The following is a 17213-nucleotide window of genomic DNA, read 5'->3' on the forward strand; positions in this document are numbered from 1 at the left end:
ATAGAAGAAGAATACAACCGAGAAAGGAATAGAAAAATGAAAAGAAAAGAAAATATGAGAAAAAATGTATCGAGATTACGTTCGTGTGGATTCAGATCAAATTAAAAAAATATATATTAGGTATGATTTTAAGATCTCTTATATTCTTATTACTTAAATTTATATATTGAATTATGGATTGATTAATTTGATAATTATACTATGAAAGAAGAAAATGATAAGTATGAAAAATAAGAAAAAGAAAATGAAGCATAATAATTGTATAATTATATCAATGATCTATAACAAGGGTAAGTATACGATGACTTCATCTAGTTTATTCTCACAAATACTAATGCATGTGTCTGGGGTTTATAAATGCATATAATTTATACGATCTAAAAGTCATTTTAACATTCAAAAGTATTAAAAAATAATTTGAATATTGATTATATATATATATATATTAAATAGTTATAAGCATTTATCGATTTATGTTATCTTATTTATATGAAAATATCTATTCAATATTATATTTGAAAAAAGATTAAAAAAAATAGATGAGTATTGTTAGTTTCTAATTATATATATGTTAGGATCAAGAGCACTAAGAGAGGGGGGGGGGGGTGAATTAGTACAGTAGAAAACTTTCATCAAATCTCTCGTACATTGAAAATCGATTCCGATGTAAAAGCAATTATTAGGATCGGAGTCGACACTAAGAGGGGGGGGGGGTAAATTAGTGCAGCGGAAAGATTACATCTCAAATAAAACTTTGTTCGATAAAAATCGTATCCGACGAAAATCTTTTCGTAAAGATCTTAATTTGAAACCCATTTGTAAATGTATTGAAAACAGTGAGCTATTAAAGAGGTTTGTAGTAAAGATAAATTGCTCAAAGTAAAATGCAAACCAGATTTTTAGAGTGGTTCGATCAACGTGACCTACATCCACTTTCGGCTTCCTCCTCCAACGAGATCACTGACGTCCACTAGAGGTCTTCCTTTTATAGGCGAAGGTCAATCACCTTTTACACCCCTCTTCTCCTTTTACCGGGTTTAGGAGACAACCCTTATAAGCACTCACTCTCATCTCTAAACAAAAATCTAAGTTTAAGCGAGAGGAGGGAATACATTTATGATCGCAGTAGCGTTTTCTCTCTTTTAATCTCTCTGTGCTTGTGTGCTTTAATCAGGGATGAGAGGAGTATTTATAGGCTTTAAGTTGATTCAAACTTAGAGCCTAAAACTTTCCCATCCTGGGTTCCCCGGGCACGGGCGGTACCACCGCCTACGCTGAGCGGTACCATCGCCCACCGTCAAATTTCACGTACATTGAAAACCAATTTCATAAAGAACTTTAACTTAAGATCAAAACGGAAGTATAGTTGATGTAAAGCAACGGAGGCAGTTTGCAGATAAGATAAAGAGTAGAATGTAAATGCAAACCGAGATTTAGAGTAGTTCGATCAATCTTGACCTACATCCACTTTTGGCTTCCTCCTCCGACAAGGTCACCAACGTCCACTAGAGGTATTCTTTCAATAGGCGAACACCAACTCCTTCTTACACCCCTCTTCTCCTTTACACGAGTTTAGGAGACAACCCTTATAAACACTCATACTCCTCTTACAGAATTCTAAACATAGAGTGGAGGAGGGAATTTCTAAAGTGATTTCTATGATATTTCTTTCCTTTTATGCTCTCTGTGCTTATGTGCTTTAACCAGGGATGAGAGGGATATTTATAGGCTTCAAGTTGATTCAAACTAGGAGCTTAAAAATATCTCATCCTGGGTTCCCCGAGCACGGGCAGTACCACCGCCTAGTGTCAGTCTGGCCGACATTGCCCTAGGCGGTACCATCACCCAGGTATGGCGATACCACCACCTGGGGGACAGTGTTAGGCAGTACCACCACCTAGAACCCTACTAGGGGCGGTACAACTACCCAGACAGGCGGTACCACGCCTGACATAGTCTTGAAGACTATGCCACGACGGTGAGACTTCTTATGGCACTGTTTGAGCCTCTTATTGGGCCCAACACAGTTCTTACATGAGCCTAGCTAGCCCCTAATCAGGTTGGCCCAAATCCAAGCCCAATTACATGCTAACTACGAAATCCTAAGACATTTGCTAAGCTAAACAAGTCCCTATATCTATTCTTCCTGCGAGCTTCTGGCAATCTTCCGGTGAACTTCTGACGATCTCTCGACAATGTTCCGGTGGACTCCTAGCAAGCTCCTAGACTTCACAATGATCTTCTTGGCGAGTTCCGATGAGCTTCTTTGGCAAGCTCCAAGACTTCTTGGCTGGTTCCTCTAGAACTTCCGACGAACGTCCGGACTTCCAACGAACTCTCGAACTCCCAACGTAATCACGTCCTTGACTCTAGGATTTTATTTTGCTTAATGTCTTACTATCGTAGTTAATCCTGCACATGTAAAATATACTTCGATCTAGACAATTAATACTATGCATTAATTAAGTTGTCTGACATGTCATTGGTCCCTCGACGCTTTGTCCGATTCTTTGGTGCATCATCCTCTCTTACGGCCTATTGCCCAATCGGTCAGTTGACTCCGCAACTCCGATATCCTCAGCGCAATATCCGCTCTTCTTGGCCCGATGCCCGAATCCACGGCCCGAAGCCTTCTGTCGATACGTCGACCGTTCCTTCGGCCCGACGTCCAATCTTCTGACATGTTTTCCTTCGGCACAACATGATTTTTCCTACTCTAATTCTCTTATCCTGATCGAAGCATCCTGCATCACTCATAACGTAGATTAAAACATAAACACTTATCAATTGGTTTCATCATCAAAATTCGAGATTCAACAATCTCCCACTTTTTTATGATGATAACCAATTGACGACGGAGTTAACTAACTCCCGGAGTTTAAACAAACTCTCCCTATCAATATGTCACATTGATAAAGACTCTTGGATTCAAAAATCCAAGCAAACATGTCATGATAAAATCATGCATGACATCAACATACTTCTCCCCCTTTATCATTAACAAAAAGGAGAAGTCCAACTATTAATGTGTTTGGATATAATTTCAATACATTGCATCATAAATCTCCAGTTTTATAATCATGCAAGCTAGCAAAAATTTTGAGTTTTACAAGTTTGTAAATTTTGCTAGATATGCAAGTTCAGCCTGTTTGTTTTGCAATGTTCCAACTAATAAGTGTTTGAAAAAGAAAGTAAGTTTTGCAACATACAAGCTAGCAATAATTTAGAATTGTGTAAGTTTGCAAATTTATTTTTCTTTGCGATGTGCAAGATAGCAATTTTGCTTCTTTTAAGATAGCAACTCTTTGCTTCTCAAGTTAGGCAAGCTAGTGATGTTCAAGATAGCAAGCTCTTTCTTCTCTTTTGATAAGTGCCATTTTTTTGCTTCCTTTGTAAAAACACAAGCTAACAAAATGTTACATTGTTTTACAACATGGAAGCTAGCAATTTGAGATGTTCAAGAAGTAAGTTCTTTCTTCTCTTTTGAGAAGTGCAATTTTTACTTTCTTCTTGAATTATGCGAGCTAGCATCTTTTATCTCTCCCTTTGTCATTGTCAAAAAGAAAGGAAGACCCTTTACATCCATTTTCAAATTATGACAAAGGTAAGTATCAATCTTATTTGTGCATCATTATATTTTCAAATTAAAACATGCACAATTATAAAACCTTACATTTCATTTTTCATGCATGATACCGAAAAATCAATCATCATTATGAGCATATGACACATGATACTAAAAATATTAAAATTTTTAAGTATTTATCAATATTTTGATCATGATACAAAATATTCATCATTTAGAGCATTCATGATACAAAACATTAAATCAACATTTATAATATATCATTTTAGCAACAAATCATAGCATTTTAAATCATGATGTCAAATTACATTATATCCCATATTTCATGCATATTTTTATTTCATCACGTTCATTTTATCTCATCAAGAAAAATTAATTCGGTGATGAATACAAGGAGTTATACAAAAATAAATCATATCATTAGAAATAAGATCATGTAAATACAAAAAGACATGATTCATATATTAAATCTCCTCTTAAATAAAATACCAAGAAGAATAGTAGGAGAACGATTAATGAAAAAATCTTGATTTATAATAAATCTTAATTTGTAAATATCAAGGAATCAAGATCATGACTTGGATAAAAATTTATTTAAATCATCAAAATCATTTTCAAAGTCCAAGAGATTCATAAAAATGATACAAATGGATTCATCAAAATCAATAAGATAGAGAAAAATAATTTTCAAGAAAAATAATTTTCTCTTTTTAGTTTGTTTCAATTTATGATTTTATTTGATTCAAGCATGTCTTTTTTTCATTTATGCCAAATAATATATATCATCAAACATTTAGGATCGAAAAATAAATTTCGTCATAAAAACCATCAAGATCAATAAACCATGCATAATTTCGAAAGAAAAACTTATTAAGTATGATCATTATGCATTACTTCAAATTAAACATAATTTTATTTATTTTCAAAATATTTATTATGATAGGACATACAAGCCAAAGAAATCATTAAACATAAAACATATTCATCAATCATGATTTTATTGAGCATAAGATATTTTTAACCAAAATCATTTTGTTTATCATAAACATGCAATTTTCATAATTATTTTCAAAATTACTAGAATGATAAGAATGATTCCTAATTTTTTACATTTTCATAACATTATTAAACAAGTAATTTTTAAGAAATAATATTTTTTAAACAAAAAATAAAGAAAATACATCATGAAAAGCATTATGTAATTTCGAAATAAATTAAGGGGGTTTTGATTACCTCATCGTTGAAAGCGGTTAAGACGTAGTTTGCGACCTCACCTTTCTTGATTTTCTCATCTTCGGAGGCACTCGATTCATCATAATATTTGTTTTTTTTCTTGCGTTCAAAGCAAGTAGTTCTGTTCTTTTTGTTCTTAAGTTTTTATTTCATTGACTTTTTAAATTTCTTAGTGAGGAGTTCATGTTCACCATCACTAGAGCTTATGCTCGAGTGGTCTTCAAATGTTCTAAGTTCAAAATCCTTCCTGTTATTTGGAAGGTGATTCTCATGTTCTTTACATGCATTGTACATTATTTCATAGGTTATTAATGACTCAATAAGTTCTTCGAGAGTAAAATAGTTCAAATCTTTTGATTCTTGTAAAGCTGTTACTTTTGAATTCTAATTTTTAGATAGAGATCTTAAAATCTTATTAACGAGTTCAACATTCGTTAAATTATTACCGAGTGCTTTTAGACTATTGATGACATCCATAAAACGGGTATACATGTCTCCAATAGTCTCTCTTGGTTCTATACAAAACATATCAAAATCATGTATCAAAAAATTTACTTTAGAATCTTTTACACTACTTGTGCTTTTGTGTGTGATTTCGAGAATATGTCAAATATCGAAGGCTGTTTCACATAAAGAAACCCGATTAAACTATATTTTATCTAAGGCACAAAATAAAGCATTAATAACTCTAGCATTTAAAGAAAAAGTCTTAAGAGAAGACCTTTTAAAATCATTTTCGACTATGTGTCATAAATTTAAATTAATCGAAAGCAAGAAAACTCTCATTCGAGTTTTCTAATATATGTAGTCCATCCCATTGAAAAAGGGAGGACGAATGAGAGAGTGATGACCCTCTTGAAAGCCGTAAAGAGTCATTTTTCTTGGGTGATAAATCAAATGAGAAATCACGAGGCTCTAATACCAATTGTTAGGATCAAGAGTACTAAGAGGGGGGGGGATGAATTAGTGTAGCGGAAAACTTTCATCAAATCTCTCGTACGTTGAAAACCGATTCCAACGTAAAAGTCATTTCGTAAAGAACTTTAACTTAAGATCAAAACGGAAGTATAGTTGATGTAAAGCAACGGAGGTAGTTTGCAGATAAGATAAAGAGCATAATGTAAATGCAAACCGAGATTTAGAGTGATCCAGTCAATCTTGACCTACATCCACTTTTGGCTTCCTCCTTCGATGAGGTCACTAACGTTCACTAGAAGTCTTCCTTCAATAGGCGAAGACCAACTCCTTACACCCCTCTTCTCTTTTTCACGGGTTTAGGAGACAACCCTTACAAGCACTCACACTCCTCTTACAGAATTCTAAACTTAGAGTGGAAGAGGGAATTTCTAAAGTGATTTCTACAACGTTTCTTTCCTTTTTTGCTCTGTGCTTGTGTACTTTAACTAGGGATGAGAGGGGTATTTATAGGTTTCAAGTTGATTCAAACTTGGAGCCTAAAAACATCTCATCCCGGGTTCCCCGGGCACGGGCAGTACCATTGCCCAATGTCAGTCTGGCTAACACTACCCTAGGCGGTACCACCGCCTAGGTTTGGCGGTACCACTGCTTGGGGAGCAGTGCTGGCCAGTACCACCACCTGACATAGACTTAAAAACTATGCCACGACGGTGAGACTTCTTGGGGCATTGTTTGGGTCTCTTATTGGGCCCAACACAATTCTTACATGGGCCTAGTAGGCCCCTAATTAGGTTCGCCCAAATCCAAGCCCAATTACGTGCCAACTACGAAATCCTAAGACATTTGCTAAGCTAAACAAGTCCCTATGTCTATTCTTCCTGCGAGCTTCCGACGATCTTCCGGTGAACTTTCGATGATCTCTCGGCAATGTTCCGGCGGACTTCCGACAAGCTCCTAGACTTCATAATGATCTTCTTGGCGAGTTCCGATGAGCTTCTCTGGCAAGCTCCGAGACTTCTCGGTTGGTTCCTCCAGAACTTCCAACGAACATCCGGACTTTCGACGAACTCTCAAACTCCCAACATAATCGCATCCTTGACTCTATGACTTCATTTTGCTTCATGCCTTGCTATCATAGTTAATCCTGCACATGTAAAACTTACTTCGATCTAGACAATTAATACTAAGCATTAATCAAGTTGTCCGGCATATCATTGGTCCCTCGATGCTTTGTCTGATTCTTTGGCGCATCGTCCTCTCTTGCGGCCTATTACCCAATCGGTCAGTTGACTCCGCAACTCTGATATCCTCGGCATAATATCCACTCTTCTTGGCCCGATGCCCGAATCCACCGCCCGAAGCCTTCTATCGATATGTCGACCATTCCTTGGGCCGACATCCAATCTTCTGACATGTTTTCCTCCGACATAACATGATTTTTTCTGTTTTAATTATCTCATCATAATCGAATCATCCTACGTCACTCAAAACAAAACGTAGATTAAAACATAAACACCTATCAATTGGTTTCATCATCAAAATTCGAGATTCATTATTGTAATGTCATATAAAAGATATATTGAAACTCTTAAATTTTATAAGAAAATGATCGATATATTATTTTTAATGACATGACATGATAGTTGTCTGATTAATATAACCATGATCTGGATCTTGCTAACGATGGTTATATATTAGTTATATATTCAAAAAGTAATTTTTTTGGACTATAATACAAGAAAATATACATTATCCATACCATCGTATATCATGGAATTAAACATGATATTGTACCTTGTCATAAGATATAAGGTAGTCATAATCGTTAATACTATTATAACTACTACGCAACTACTTATACTTACACATACCAATCTTTAATTATATTTATGTTTAATTTTATAAAAATAATTAATGATAGTTGTTACACTATAATAATTTTTATGCTCTAATATTTGACATTAGTTATATTTATGCTTTCATTGTGAATGTACATTTAAATATATCTTGTTTTAAAAAAATATTATTAGCGAGTCAAGATTTGAAATGCATATGAAACTTATGTTTTATAAACTGTTTAAGCATGATAAAAAAAATTAGTATTTAGTATTTATGTGTGTCTTGAAAGCATATATTGAATATAATATATATATATATATATATATATTTATGGTAACTTTTGCTAGCATGTGGGTCACAATGTTTGTTTACGGAAGTGTGATTTGCTCATATGATCATTTCGAAAAAAAAAATTAAATATCAAGAATAGCTCATTTGTAATTATGGATCGAATGATGATTAAAGAATCTTGAGAGTATTTCATATATAAATTATTTAGATTTGAATACACTATAAATTCTTAAAGAATTATTGAAATGTCGTATAAGTTGATTGACTACGGATGGATGGATGGATTGATTATGGATAAAATAATATAATAATTATTTTATAAAATTTATTTATTTTGATTCTGATCTTTCATTTCTATAGAATTAATGAGTTTGGAGGCGTTACAATTGAAGTAAGCTTCAACAACACATTGCTAGATAGGAACAGGGCATTGCCAGGGATGACGAGGCCATTCCATCCAACCTGCCCGACCACCCATGGCCAACATATCATGTGGGCCTAATAAAAGCGCCCCATCCCTCCGGCGACCAACTCACTCGCTCTCACTCACTCACTCACTTGTTCGCAGCTTCCTGTGCCTTTTTTATCTTATCTTTCTCCTTGAGTCCCATTGCCGAACGGTCCTCTCGTCCTCCAACTTTAATCGACACGGACATCCCGACAACGGCACGCTCGATAACGCCGACAACCTCCTCGATGTTCTTCATCGATCACACCATCACCTCACGAGGAAGAAGAGAGAAAAAGATCTCAGATCTGTTTACCTTGTGTTCGGTACAAGAGTATCTGGAACTATGGGATATCAAGTACGATCGACACAGGGTGTCGTCGTCTTCCTCCAGTGGCCCGTTACTTCCCGAGACCACGCCTACATTTGATGGCTCACATGGGGACTGTCGTCTGTGGACAAACGCTGCCATCACTCGGGCATCTTCACATGAGCCGAAGAGCACCATCGTCTGCTCCTGGGCATGGCCTGCATTTGATCGTATGAACTCCGTCGCTATTCGTGACGTCTCTCAATCGGCAACCAGGAGTTTTTCTTGCCAAGACCATCGATCATGGTAGAGTCTGCATTCAGAGATTAATCTGTCAGGATAAATAAATTTCCAGTGCTTGCTATACCTTGTGTTCATGGGCCATTTAGATGGTACAAGGACGACACAGCTCATGAATCTGGGGCCATCGTCTTCCAAAAATGCGCGGTTTCGGTCTCGCCATTGTCCCACGAACGCCAAAGCAATCATGCTGAAGCACTCGACTCGGAGCCTCAGAAACAAAAACATATGGAACTCGCATCTTCTTGGGAAGGGGAGGGTTCTCTGGAGGATGCTAATTGCTCAGCAACCTGCGTGTCTTGTCACCGTCCCAGCATGAGTGGGCCACATGGCCTCATGTTTTTTATATTTTTAATTCTATCTATTCTGTTTTTTATATTTTTAAAATTATATTAAGATCTTTATATTAATAAAAATGAATTATTTAATTTTATTTCTTTTCGACTTTATTGATTAAAATATTATACATACTTAATAATAAATCAAAATAAGATAGAATTAATACGTGTTCAGTAATAAATCATATTTTTATTAATAAAATCAAAAAACAGAATTAAATATTTTACTTTTATAAATATAAAAATCTTAATATAATTTTTAAAATTATAAAAATTAAAATATTAAAGATAATTAATTACTGTAAAGCCCAAAAGAAAAAAAGAAAAAAGCCCTCTCTCTCAGTGGAGCCCAGAATCGAGTGGGTCTCACAAAGAAGGAAATGGAGCCCAAAGGCTCTCGCTCTCTCTTTTCTCTGTCTGTGAGTGGAGCCCGAAAGTTATATCTCTGTGACTGGGTCACAGAGAAGGATATGGAGCCCAAAAGCACACGCTCTCTCTCTCTCTCTCTCTGATTGGGTCACAGAGAACAGACACCCTCACATGGAGAGACTGTCACATGCCCCTGGTGATGGTGATACTGGAAGGCTGAAATCTCACTGTATCTCTCTTCCCCTCTTCTTCTACTCTTTTAACGCCCCCTGCTCGTCGTACAACAACTATGTGGCGCTGCTCCTGAGCTCCTGCGGGCTGTGTGCTCACTTCACACCCTTCCCCATTCACCGTTGCTTGGAAAAGTCTTGAGGGGAGCCAAAAGGATGCCCTCCTCCTCCACTTCTCCTCTGCATCTTGCCCTGTGCTGCGTCACTCTCCTTTCTCTTCACTTTTGTGCTGCAGTCCCTACGACAAAGGTTGGTTTTGGCTACCGCTTGGTGTCGATCGAGGAGAACAGGAATGGAGGTGGGCTGATAGGTCATCTCCAACTGAAGCGGAGCACCTCTGCTTATGGCCCTGATATCCCCCATCTCAGACTCTTCGTGAAGTAAGAACACATGTTCTTTCTCTCTGTGCGTGTATATGTGTGTATGTTTTAGCTCATCATGGTTGATCATCTCTAGGCATGAAACCAAGGATCGACTGAGGGTCCACATAACTGATGCAGAGGAGGGAAGATGGGAAGTCCCCTACAACCTGCTCCCAAGAGAACATCCCCCGCCATCGGGGAGCAAAGCCTCCACAACTCCCTTCACGGCGTCGGAATACGCAGGGGATGAGCTCATCTTCAGCTACACGTCCGATCCATTCACGTTTGTGGTGAAGAGGAAGGCCAATGGGCAGACGCTGTTCGATTCGAGTTGTGGCACCATAGTCTTCAAGGATCAATACCTCGAAATCTCCACTCACCTGCCCAAGACTGCTTCCCTGTATGGGCTTGGCGAGAACACGCAACCTGGAGGGATACGTTTGCGCCCGAGCGATCCCTACACCCTTTACACGACCGATATCTCGGCTATCAATCTAAATTCTGATCTCTACGGGTCTCACCCTGTTTACATGGACTTGAGGAACGAGGGAGGCGAGGCCGCTGCTCATGCTGTGCTGTTGCTCAACAGCAATGGCATGGATGTGCTGTACACAGGCACGGAGCTCACATACAAGGTCATCGGAGGAGTGCTCGACTTTTACTTCTTTGCCGGGCCTTCGCCGCTGGCGGTGGTGGATCAGTACACTGCTCTCATCGGTCGCCCTGCTCCCATGCCGTACTGGGCGCTAGGTAGATCATCCAACTGTTCTCATTCCTCTGTTCTGGAGTTTGTTTTGACGCTATTTAGCTAGATTTAGCTGCTTCAACTCACGTCGCACAAAGAACTTGGTTTGTGTCCTCCCTCTATTCTGCTTACTACTCATTGTTTTGACAGGATTCCACCAATGCAGATGGGGCTACAAAAACCTCTCGGTGGTGGAAGGGGTGGTGGAGGGCTACAAGAAGGCTCGGATACCTCTTGATGTGATCTGGAACGATGACGATCACATGGATGCAGCCAAGGACTTCACGCTCGACCCTGTCAACTACCCGCGGCCGAAGCTGCTCGACTTCCTCAGCAGAATCCATTCGCAAGGCATGAAGTACATCGTGCTCATCGATCCCGGAATAGCCGTTAACTCCAGCTACGGTGTCTACCAGAGGGGAATGGCCAAGGACGTCTTCATCAAGTACGAGGGCAAGCCTTACCTGGCTCAGGTGTGGCCTGGGCCTGTCTACTTCCCGGACTACCTCAACCCCAACGGGGTCGCGTGGTGGGTCGATGAGATTGCCAGGTTCCACGAACTGGTGCCCGTCGATGGCCTCTGGATCGACATGAACGAGGCTTCAAACTTCTGCACAGGGAAGTGCGAGCTCCCAGCCAACCATTCGTGCCCGGTGCCGGGTTCCAAAACACCATGGATTTGTTGTCTGGATTGCAAGAACATCACCAACACCAGATGGGACGAGCCGCCCTACAAGATCAACGCATCAGGATCGCAGGCTCCGTTGGGTTCCAAGACGATAGCCACGAGCGCGACGCATTACGGTGGAATCCTGGAGTACAATGCACACAGCTTGTATGGCTTCTCCCAGGCCATTGCTACTCACGAGGCCCTCCAGGGACTCCAGGGGAAGCGTCCCTTCATTCTCTCCCGCTCCACTTTTGTGGGATCGGGAGCGTATGCTGCGCATTGGACGGGCGACAACAAGGGCAACTGGGTCAACCTCCGCTACTCGATATCCACCGTGCTGAACTTTGGGCTCTTCGGCATGCCCATGGTCGGCTCCGACATCTGCGGCTTCTACCCAGCACCCACGGAGGAGCTCTGCAACCGCTGGATCCAGCTCGGTGCGTTCTATCCCTTCTCAAGAGACCACGCCAAATTTGCTTCGCCGAGACAAGAGCTTTACGTGTGGGACTCGGTCGCCAAATCTGCAAGAAATGCTTTGGGCATGCGGTACAAGCTGCTCCCCTATCTGTATACGTTGAACTACGAAGCTCACACCAGTGGCGCGCCAATGGCGAGGCCTGTATTCTTCTCGTTCCCCAACTTCACAGCAAGCTACGGGCTCAGCACTCAGTTCTTGCTAGGGAGCAGCGTCATGGTGTCGCCGGTCCTGAACAAGGCCAAGACGAAAGTGAAAGCGATGTTCCCCCCTGGCACCTGGTATAACCTGTTCGACATGACCAAGGCCGTCATTTCCAAGGACGAGCGCTACATAACTCTCGATGCTCCGCTGAACGAGATCAACGTGCATGTGTACCAGAACACCATCCTCCCGATGCAGAGAGGAGGGATGATCTCCAAGGAGGCGAGAGCGACACCGTTTACGCTTATCGTGTCCTTCCCCTTTGGAGCCGCCGAAGGAGATGCCAGAGGGAGCGTGTACGTGGACGACGACGAGCGCCCGGAGATGAAGCTCGTGGACGGGGAGGCTTCCTACGTCGAGTTCTATGCCAGCCTTCGTGAGAAGACGACGGTCACGGTGTGGTCTCAAGTGGAGTTGGGGAGCTTCAGTCTGCAGAAGGGTTTGCTGATCGAGAAGGTGCGCGTGCTGGGGCTGCAGGGAAGCGGACAGGCGCTGGTGATCGAGGTGGATGGCGAACCCTCGGCGGATGCTTACTTTGCCGAGACTTCTCCGATGCATCAAGAAGAGAAGGTGGAGGGAGGGAACAGCAGGAGTAGCACGGTGGTGGAGGTTGCAGGACTGTCGTTGCCTCTGGGGAAGAAGTTCTCCATGACTTGGAAGATGGGGATCAATGAATGATTCAGTCTCCTACTGCTTTGCCTTGTTTCTTCATTTCCCTGTGATCACCTGGATAGCCAAACCAAATCTTGCTTTCCTCCCGAGGGATATAAATCCAGATTTGATGAAAGAAGGAACTTATATTTCTGGCCTTTTTATCCGATTGTTTTCACTTATTTGCAATCATTTTGCTGTTGCCCAACACCAAGCAGATGATGATCAATTTGAATGCAATATTTGCTGACGAATGACACACAGATTTAGAGAGCTGCAAATAAGACACAGCAGCTTATTTTTATCTCAGTAACACAAGATGCATGCATATTTTATCTTTCGAAGAGAGTCAGCGAAGATGCAGAAAAAGTGTTAAAGTGTTTAGATGGGGTTCGATCTCGATTGCTTATGTTCCAAGGATAAGAAGTCCCTTGTCAACTTTCTTTCTCAAGGAAAGATTCTGAGCGCTATCGTATTTAATTTAAATATATGAAGAAAAGAAGAGATTATATGTAAGTATAATTTTTTATAATAATAATAATAATAATAATAATATATTATTAGTCTAGATCAAATTAAATAGAAGACGAAGAAATCAAGACAGATGTAAAAAAATGGAATGTGAACTTTAAAAAAAAATATTTATAAATCTTGAACTATTCGTTAACTTTGAACCCAACTAAACACTTCAGATTTGGATGGATTTATATATGTAAATGCTATATATTTATAGGTGTAGAATAATAATTTAGATCAAAAGATGTTAGTTTGGCAAGTCCCATAGTCCCACGTTGGGAAAACAAGGCATGTTATCTCCTATTGGAACTATAAATAAGGGTTTGGGCTTTAAAGTCAGGAACACCACAAGATGCACCATAAGAAAAACCTAAGTATTTGCTTTGGGTTTAAGTCCATACTCAGTTCAATAATTTGGGCTTATAGTTGAGGTTTTTCTTGTGCTCCTCTTTCATCCGTAGATGTAGGTCAGTGGATGTAGGTCAAGGTTAATTGATCGAACCACGTAAATCTGGTGTTCTTGTCGCTTCTTTTATTTTTCTGCTTTATTGTCTTTGTCGGGTTGCCAAAATTACCCTTTGGTAAATTTCCTAGGACTAGCTTTAACAAAAGACCCTTATTTTAAAACTCTATCTATTCAGATTATTTAAAAGATAAGAAATAAAAATATTAAAATCCTTCAAAAACTAATACTTTAAAGATAAAAATATTAAAACAAACACTTCCTCTTAGTATATTTTTAAAGATAAGTCCTAACTTGCTTGAAATATCTTGAAACGATTTTTGGGGAAAGATTTTATAAAAATATATGTGACATTATCTATGCTCTCGATTACCATGACTTTGATGAAATAATACCTTGAGGCATCTTTTCTCTGATTAAATAATATTAATTTTAATATGCTTGATTCACAAATTAGAATTATAACTCATTTTTAGGTATTTTGACTATCACATTATAAAATAGTTGGTTTATTAATTTAACAGCAAACGTCCAGACACTTTGATCATATATATTCTTGAGTTGTAGGTGAGGAAACATTATATTATGCTTAGATAGACACTTTGATCATAACGGGGTGAGCATATAAAGCTCAGCAAGCGACTAACATATCCAAAGTAAAGAGGACAGTTTTTTTTTTTCAAACAAATAAGGTATCAAAAATACAAAGCAAAGATATAAGATGAAACAAAAGCATGTGTTGTTTGAATACAGAATTACGATGTCATTTCGTTCCAAGCATGTTTTATTCATATAATCGAGGAAGGGTAATTGGACCATATCATTGACATAAGGAGCATATCCATGGCATATGGTAATTTCAAGGTATAACAAAGTCTTATAATATTTCGGAAATATATCAAAGAACAAAACATGAATAGAAGCTCAAATGTCACATGTCGATGCATTCATTTCATTCTTATCCAAAGCATGCATAGAAACATAGCCAAAGCTTTGGATATCATATCAAACACATAGAAGGTGAAGTGGGATCATAACATAATATGGTCAATCCATTTCTGAATGACCACCAAACATAAGTCTCCCACGTCTGGGAGCTCCATCCATGCACGTCTGAGTGAAGTCATAGGGGTCCGACAGAGCATCGCGGGCTCTAAGCATAACTCCCTTTACCATTTCTAGCAAAGGTTCACATTTATCCCACAAACACTAGAGTACAATGGGACAGTATGAATAATGAAATTAGCATATATCAGAAGCACATGTGGAACAACGAAATGCACATATGCCTTTCGAGTCTATACGATACAAACATAATCTTTCACAAATGTATTCAGATTTGAAAGGAAACAAAAGCAAGAGCATACAAGGATTTCAAGAAATCACATATAGCTCAATTGAAATAAGAAAGTTAGATGAATTCAATGTCCAAAGAAACGAAATTGGAAGAGGCACATATCGAAAGCAAATGTGGAACAATGGGATGCATGTGCTGAATCATTACGATGCAAACATGAACTTTAGATGATAGCTGCAGATGAATAAATAAATAAAGGATAAAAGTATATAGGAATTTAAGGTAATAATATAAATCTTAACTGAAGTAAGAGTTTTTGCCGAAATCTATTTCCAAAGAGAAGAAACAAGGAAACCCGAAATTGACCAAAGCTCGATTTTAGCAGAATTTGATAGGAACATTGTATAAACTATTTGGATAATCAATTATACTCAAATTTATACAAAATAGGTGTCATTAGAAAGCTTTGTCATTCTAGTTTTAGGCAAATCAATTTTACAAGAATTGGAATTTTACAATAGGGAGTTACAGATAATTTTGTAGTGAAAGGTCTGAAAATATTTGCTCTGTTTTACTTAATCCATAGGGTCGATAAAACTAGATTTTTCAATTAGCAATTATGCTCCAAAAATTTCAAATCAGGTTTATAAAAAAGCATTTTGAGTCTAGCTTCGAATAAATCATACTTTGTATGAATCTGAGTTCACACCAGAAAGTTATAAGTAGTTAAGCAACAAGAGATCAGAAATTTTAGTCCCTATTTTGCAGAATCTGTAGGGTTAATTTAAATAGAAGTCTTAGTATGTTGAATCTCGGATTTTGATGATAAAATCAATTGATGGGTTAAATAATCTAATCCATATTATTGAGTTAAGTGTGCAGGATTAACTACGATAACCAGAAAACACAAAGCAAGGATACCGGAGTCAAGTTCGGACGTTTAAGAGTCCGAAGAATCGTCGGAGATGCTGCCGGAACCAACCGAGAAGAAATCGGGAACCTATCGGAATTTTCGGAAGTTCGCCGAAGAGATCGTCGGAGGTTCACAGAGATCACCGAGAAGGCTCGACTACTCATTAAAGTCATCACAAGTTCGGGAGCTTGTTGGGAGCCCATCGGAAGAAGTTCGTCGGAAAGCTCGCCGAAACAATACTCGACGTTCGCAGTTGAAAACTTGCTTAGGATGTGTTTTGTTATGTAGTTCACTTATAATTAGGATTATGATTAAGAGATAATCCTATATCCTGGTTAGGGGCCAACTGGGCCCAAAATTAGACTTGGTTTGGGCTAAATTTGAACCCCAACAAGTGAACCGAAGGGTCTGGCGGTGGCACCGCCAGACTGGGCGGTTGCACCACCCAGCACCCGAGAGCTGGGCGGTAGCACCGCTGGGCTGGGCGGTGGCACCGCCCAGCACTATCAGTGTCTGACATTGACAGGCAACGGCACCGCCACTGACAAGCGGTGGCATCGCCAGCATCGGGAACTCAAAGAGAATTCAAATTTTGGAGCCCAAATTTGAATCCTCTTGAGGCCTATAAATATCCCTCAAATCTCAGCTGAGATCACAATTTTTTGAGCAGCAAGTGTTTGAGAGAAAGGCCTTAGAAAAGTCTTAGCTAGCCTTGTTTTCAATTTGCTAGTGTTCACCTCCTTCTTTCTTGCTGAAAATCTGTAAGAGAGTGAACTGCTTGTAAAAAGTTGTAAGAGGGGTATTCACCCTTCCCTTTCAAGAGATTTGCTAGTGGAAGGTGGGAGCCTCATCGAAGTGGGGCCTTGCAAGTGGATGTAGGTCATTTGACCGAACCATTGTAAAATCGGTGTGATCTCTGGTTTGCATTTACTTATTGTCATTTACATTACTGCAAACCATTTGCACTTTAATGCTATACTGCTTTGTCTCTGTCTTACTTATCCCTTCAAATTAAAACGCAATCGAAACGATTTTAAACAAAAACATTGCTTTTC

At 39.0% G+C, this 17213-nt stretch overlaps 1 protein-coding gene across 1 annotated transcript; it reads left to right on the plus strand.

Moving 5' to 3' along the window:
- Positions 1 to 9750: 9750 nt before the first annotated feature.
- On the plus strand, positions 9751 to 13198 carry LOC135597269 (alpha-xylosidase 1-like). Its single transcript, XM_065089991.1, has 3 exons — positions 9751 to 10242; positions 10319 to 10974; positions 11120 to 13198. Exons 1-3 carry the CDS (start codon positions 10019 to 10021, stop codon positions 12994 to 12996), a joined length of 2757 nt encoding a protein of 918 aa, XP_064946063.1. The 5' UTR covers positions 9751 to 10018; the 3' UTR covers positions 12997 to 13198.
- Positions 13199 to 17213: the final 4015 nt, after the last annotated feature.

The sequence above is a fragment of the Musa acuminata genome, chromosome BXJ1-11 (genome assembly GCF_036884655.1).
Source record: "Musa acuminata AAA Group cultivar baxijiao chromosome BXJ1-11, Cavendish_Baxijiao_AAA, whole genome shotgun sequence".
NCBI classification, from domain to species: domain Eukaryota; kingdom Viridiplantae; phylum Streptophyta; class Magnoliopsida; order Zingiberales; family Musaceae; genus Musa; species Musa acuminata.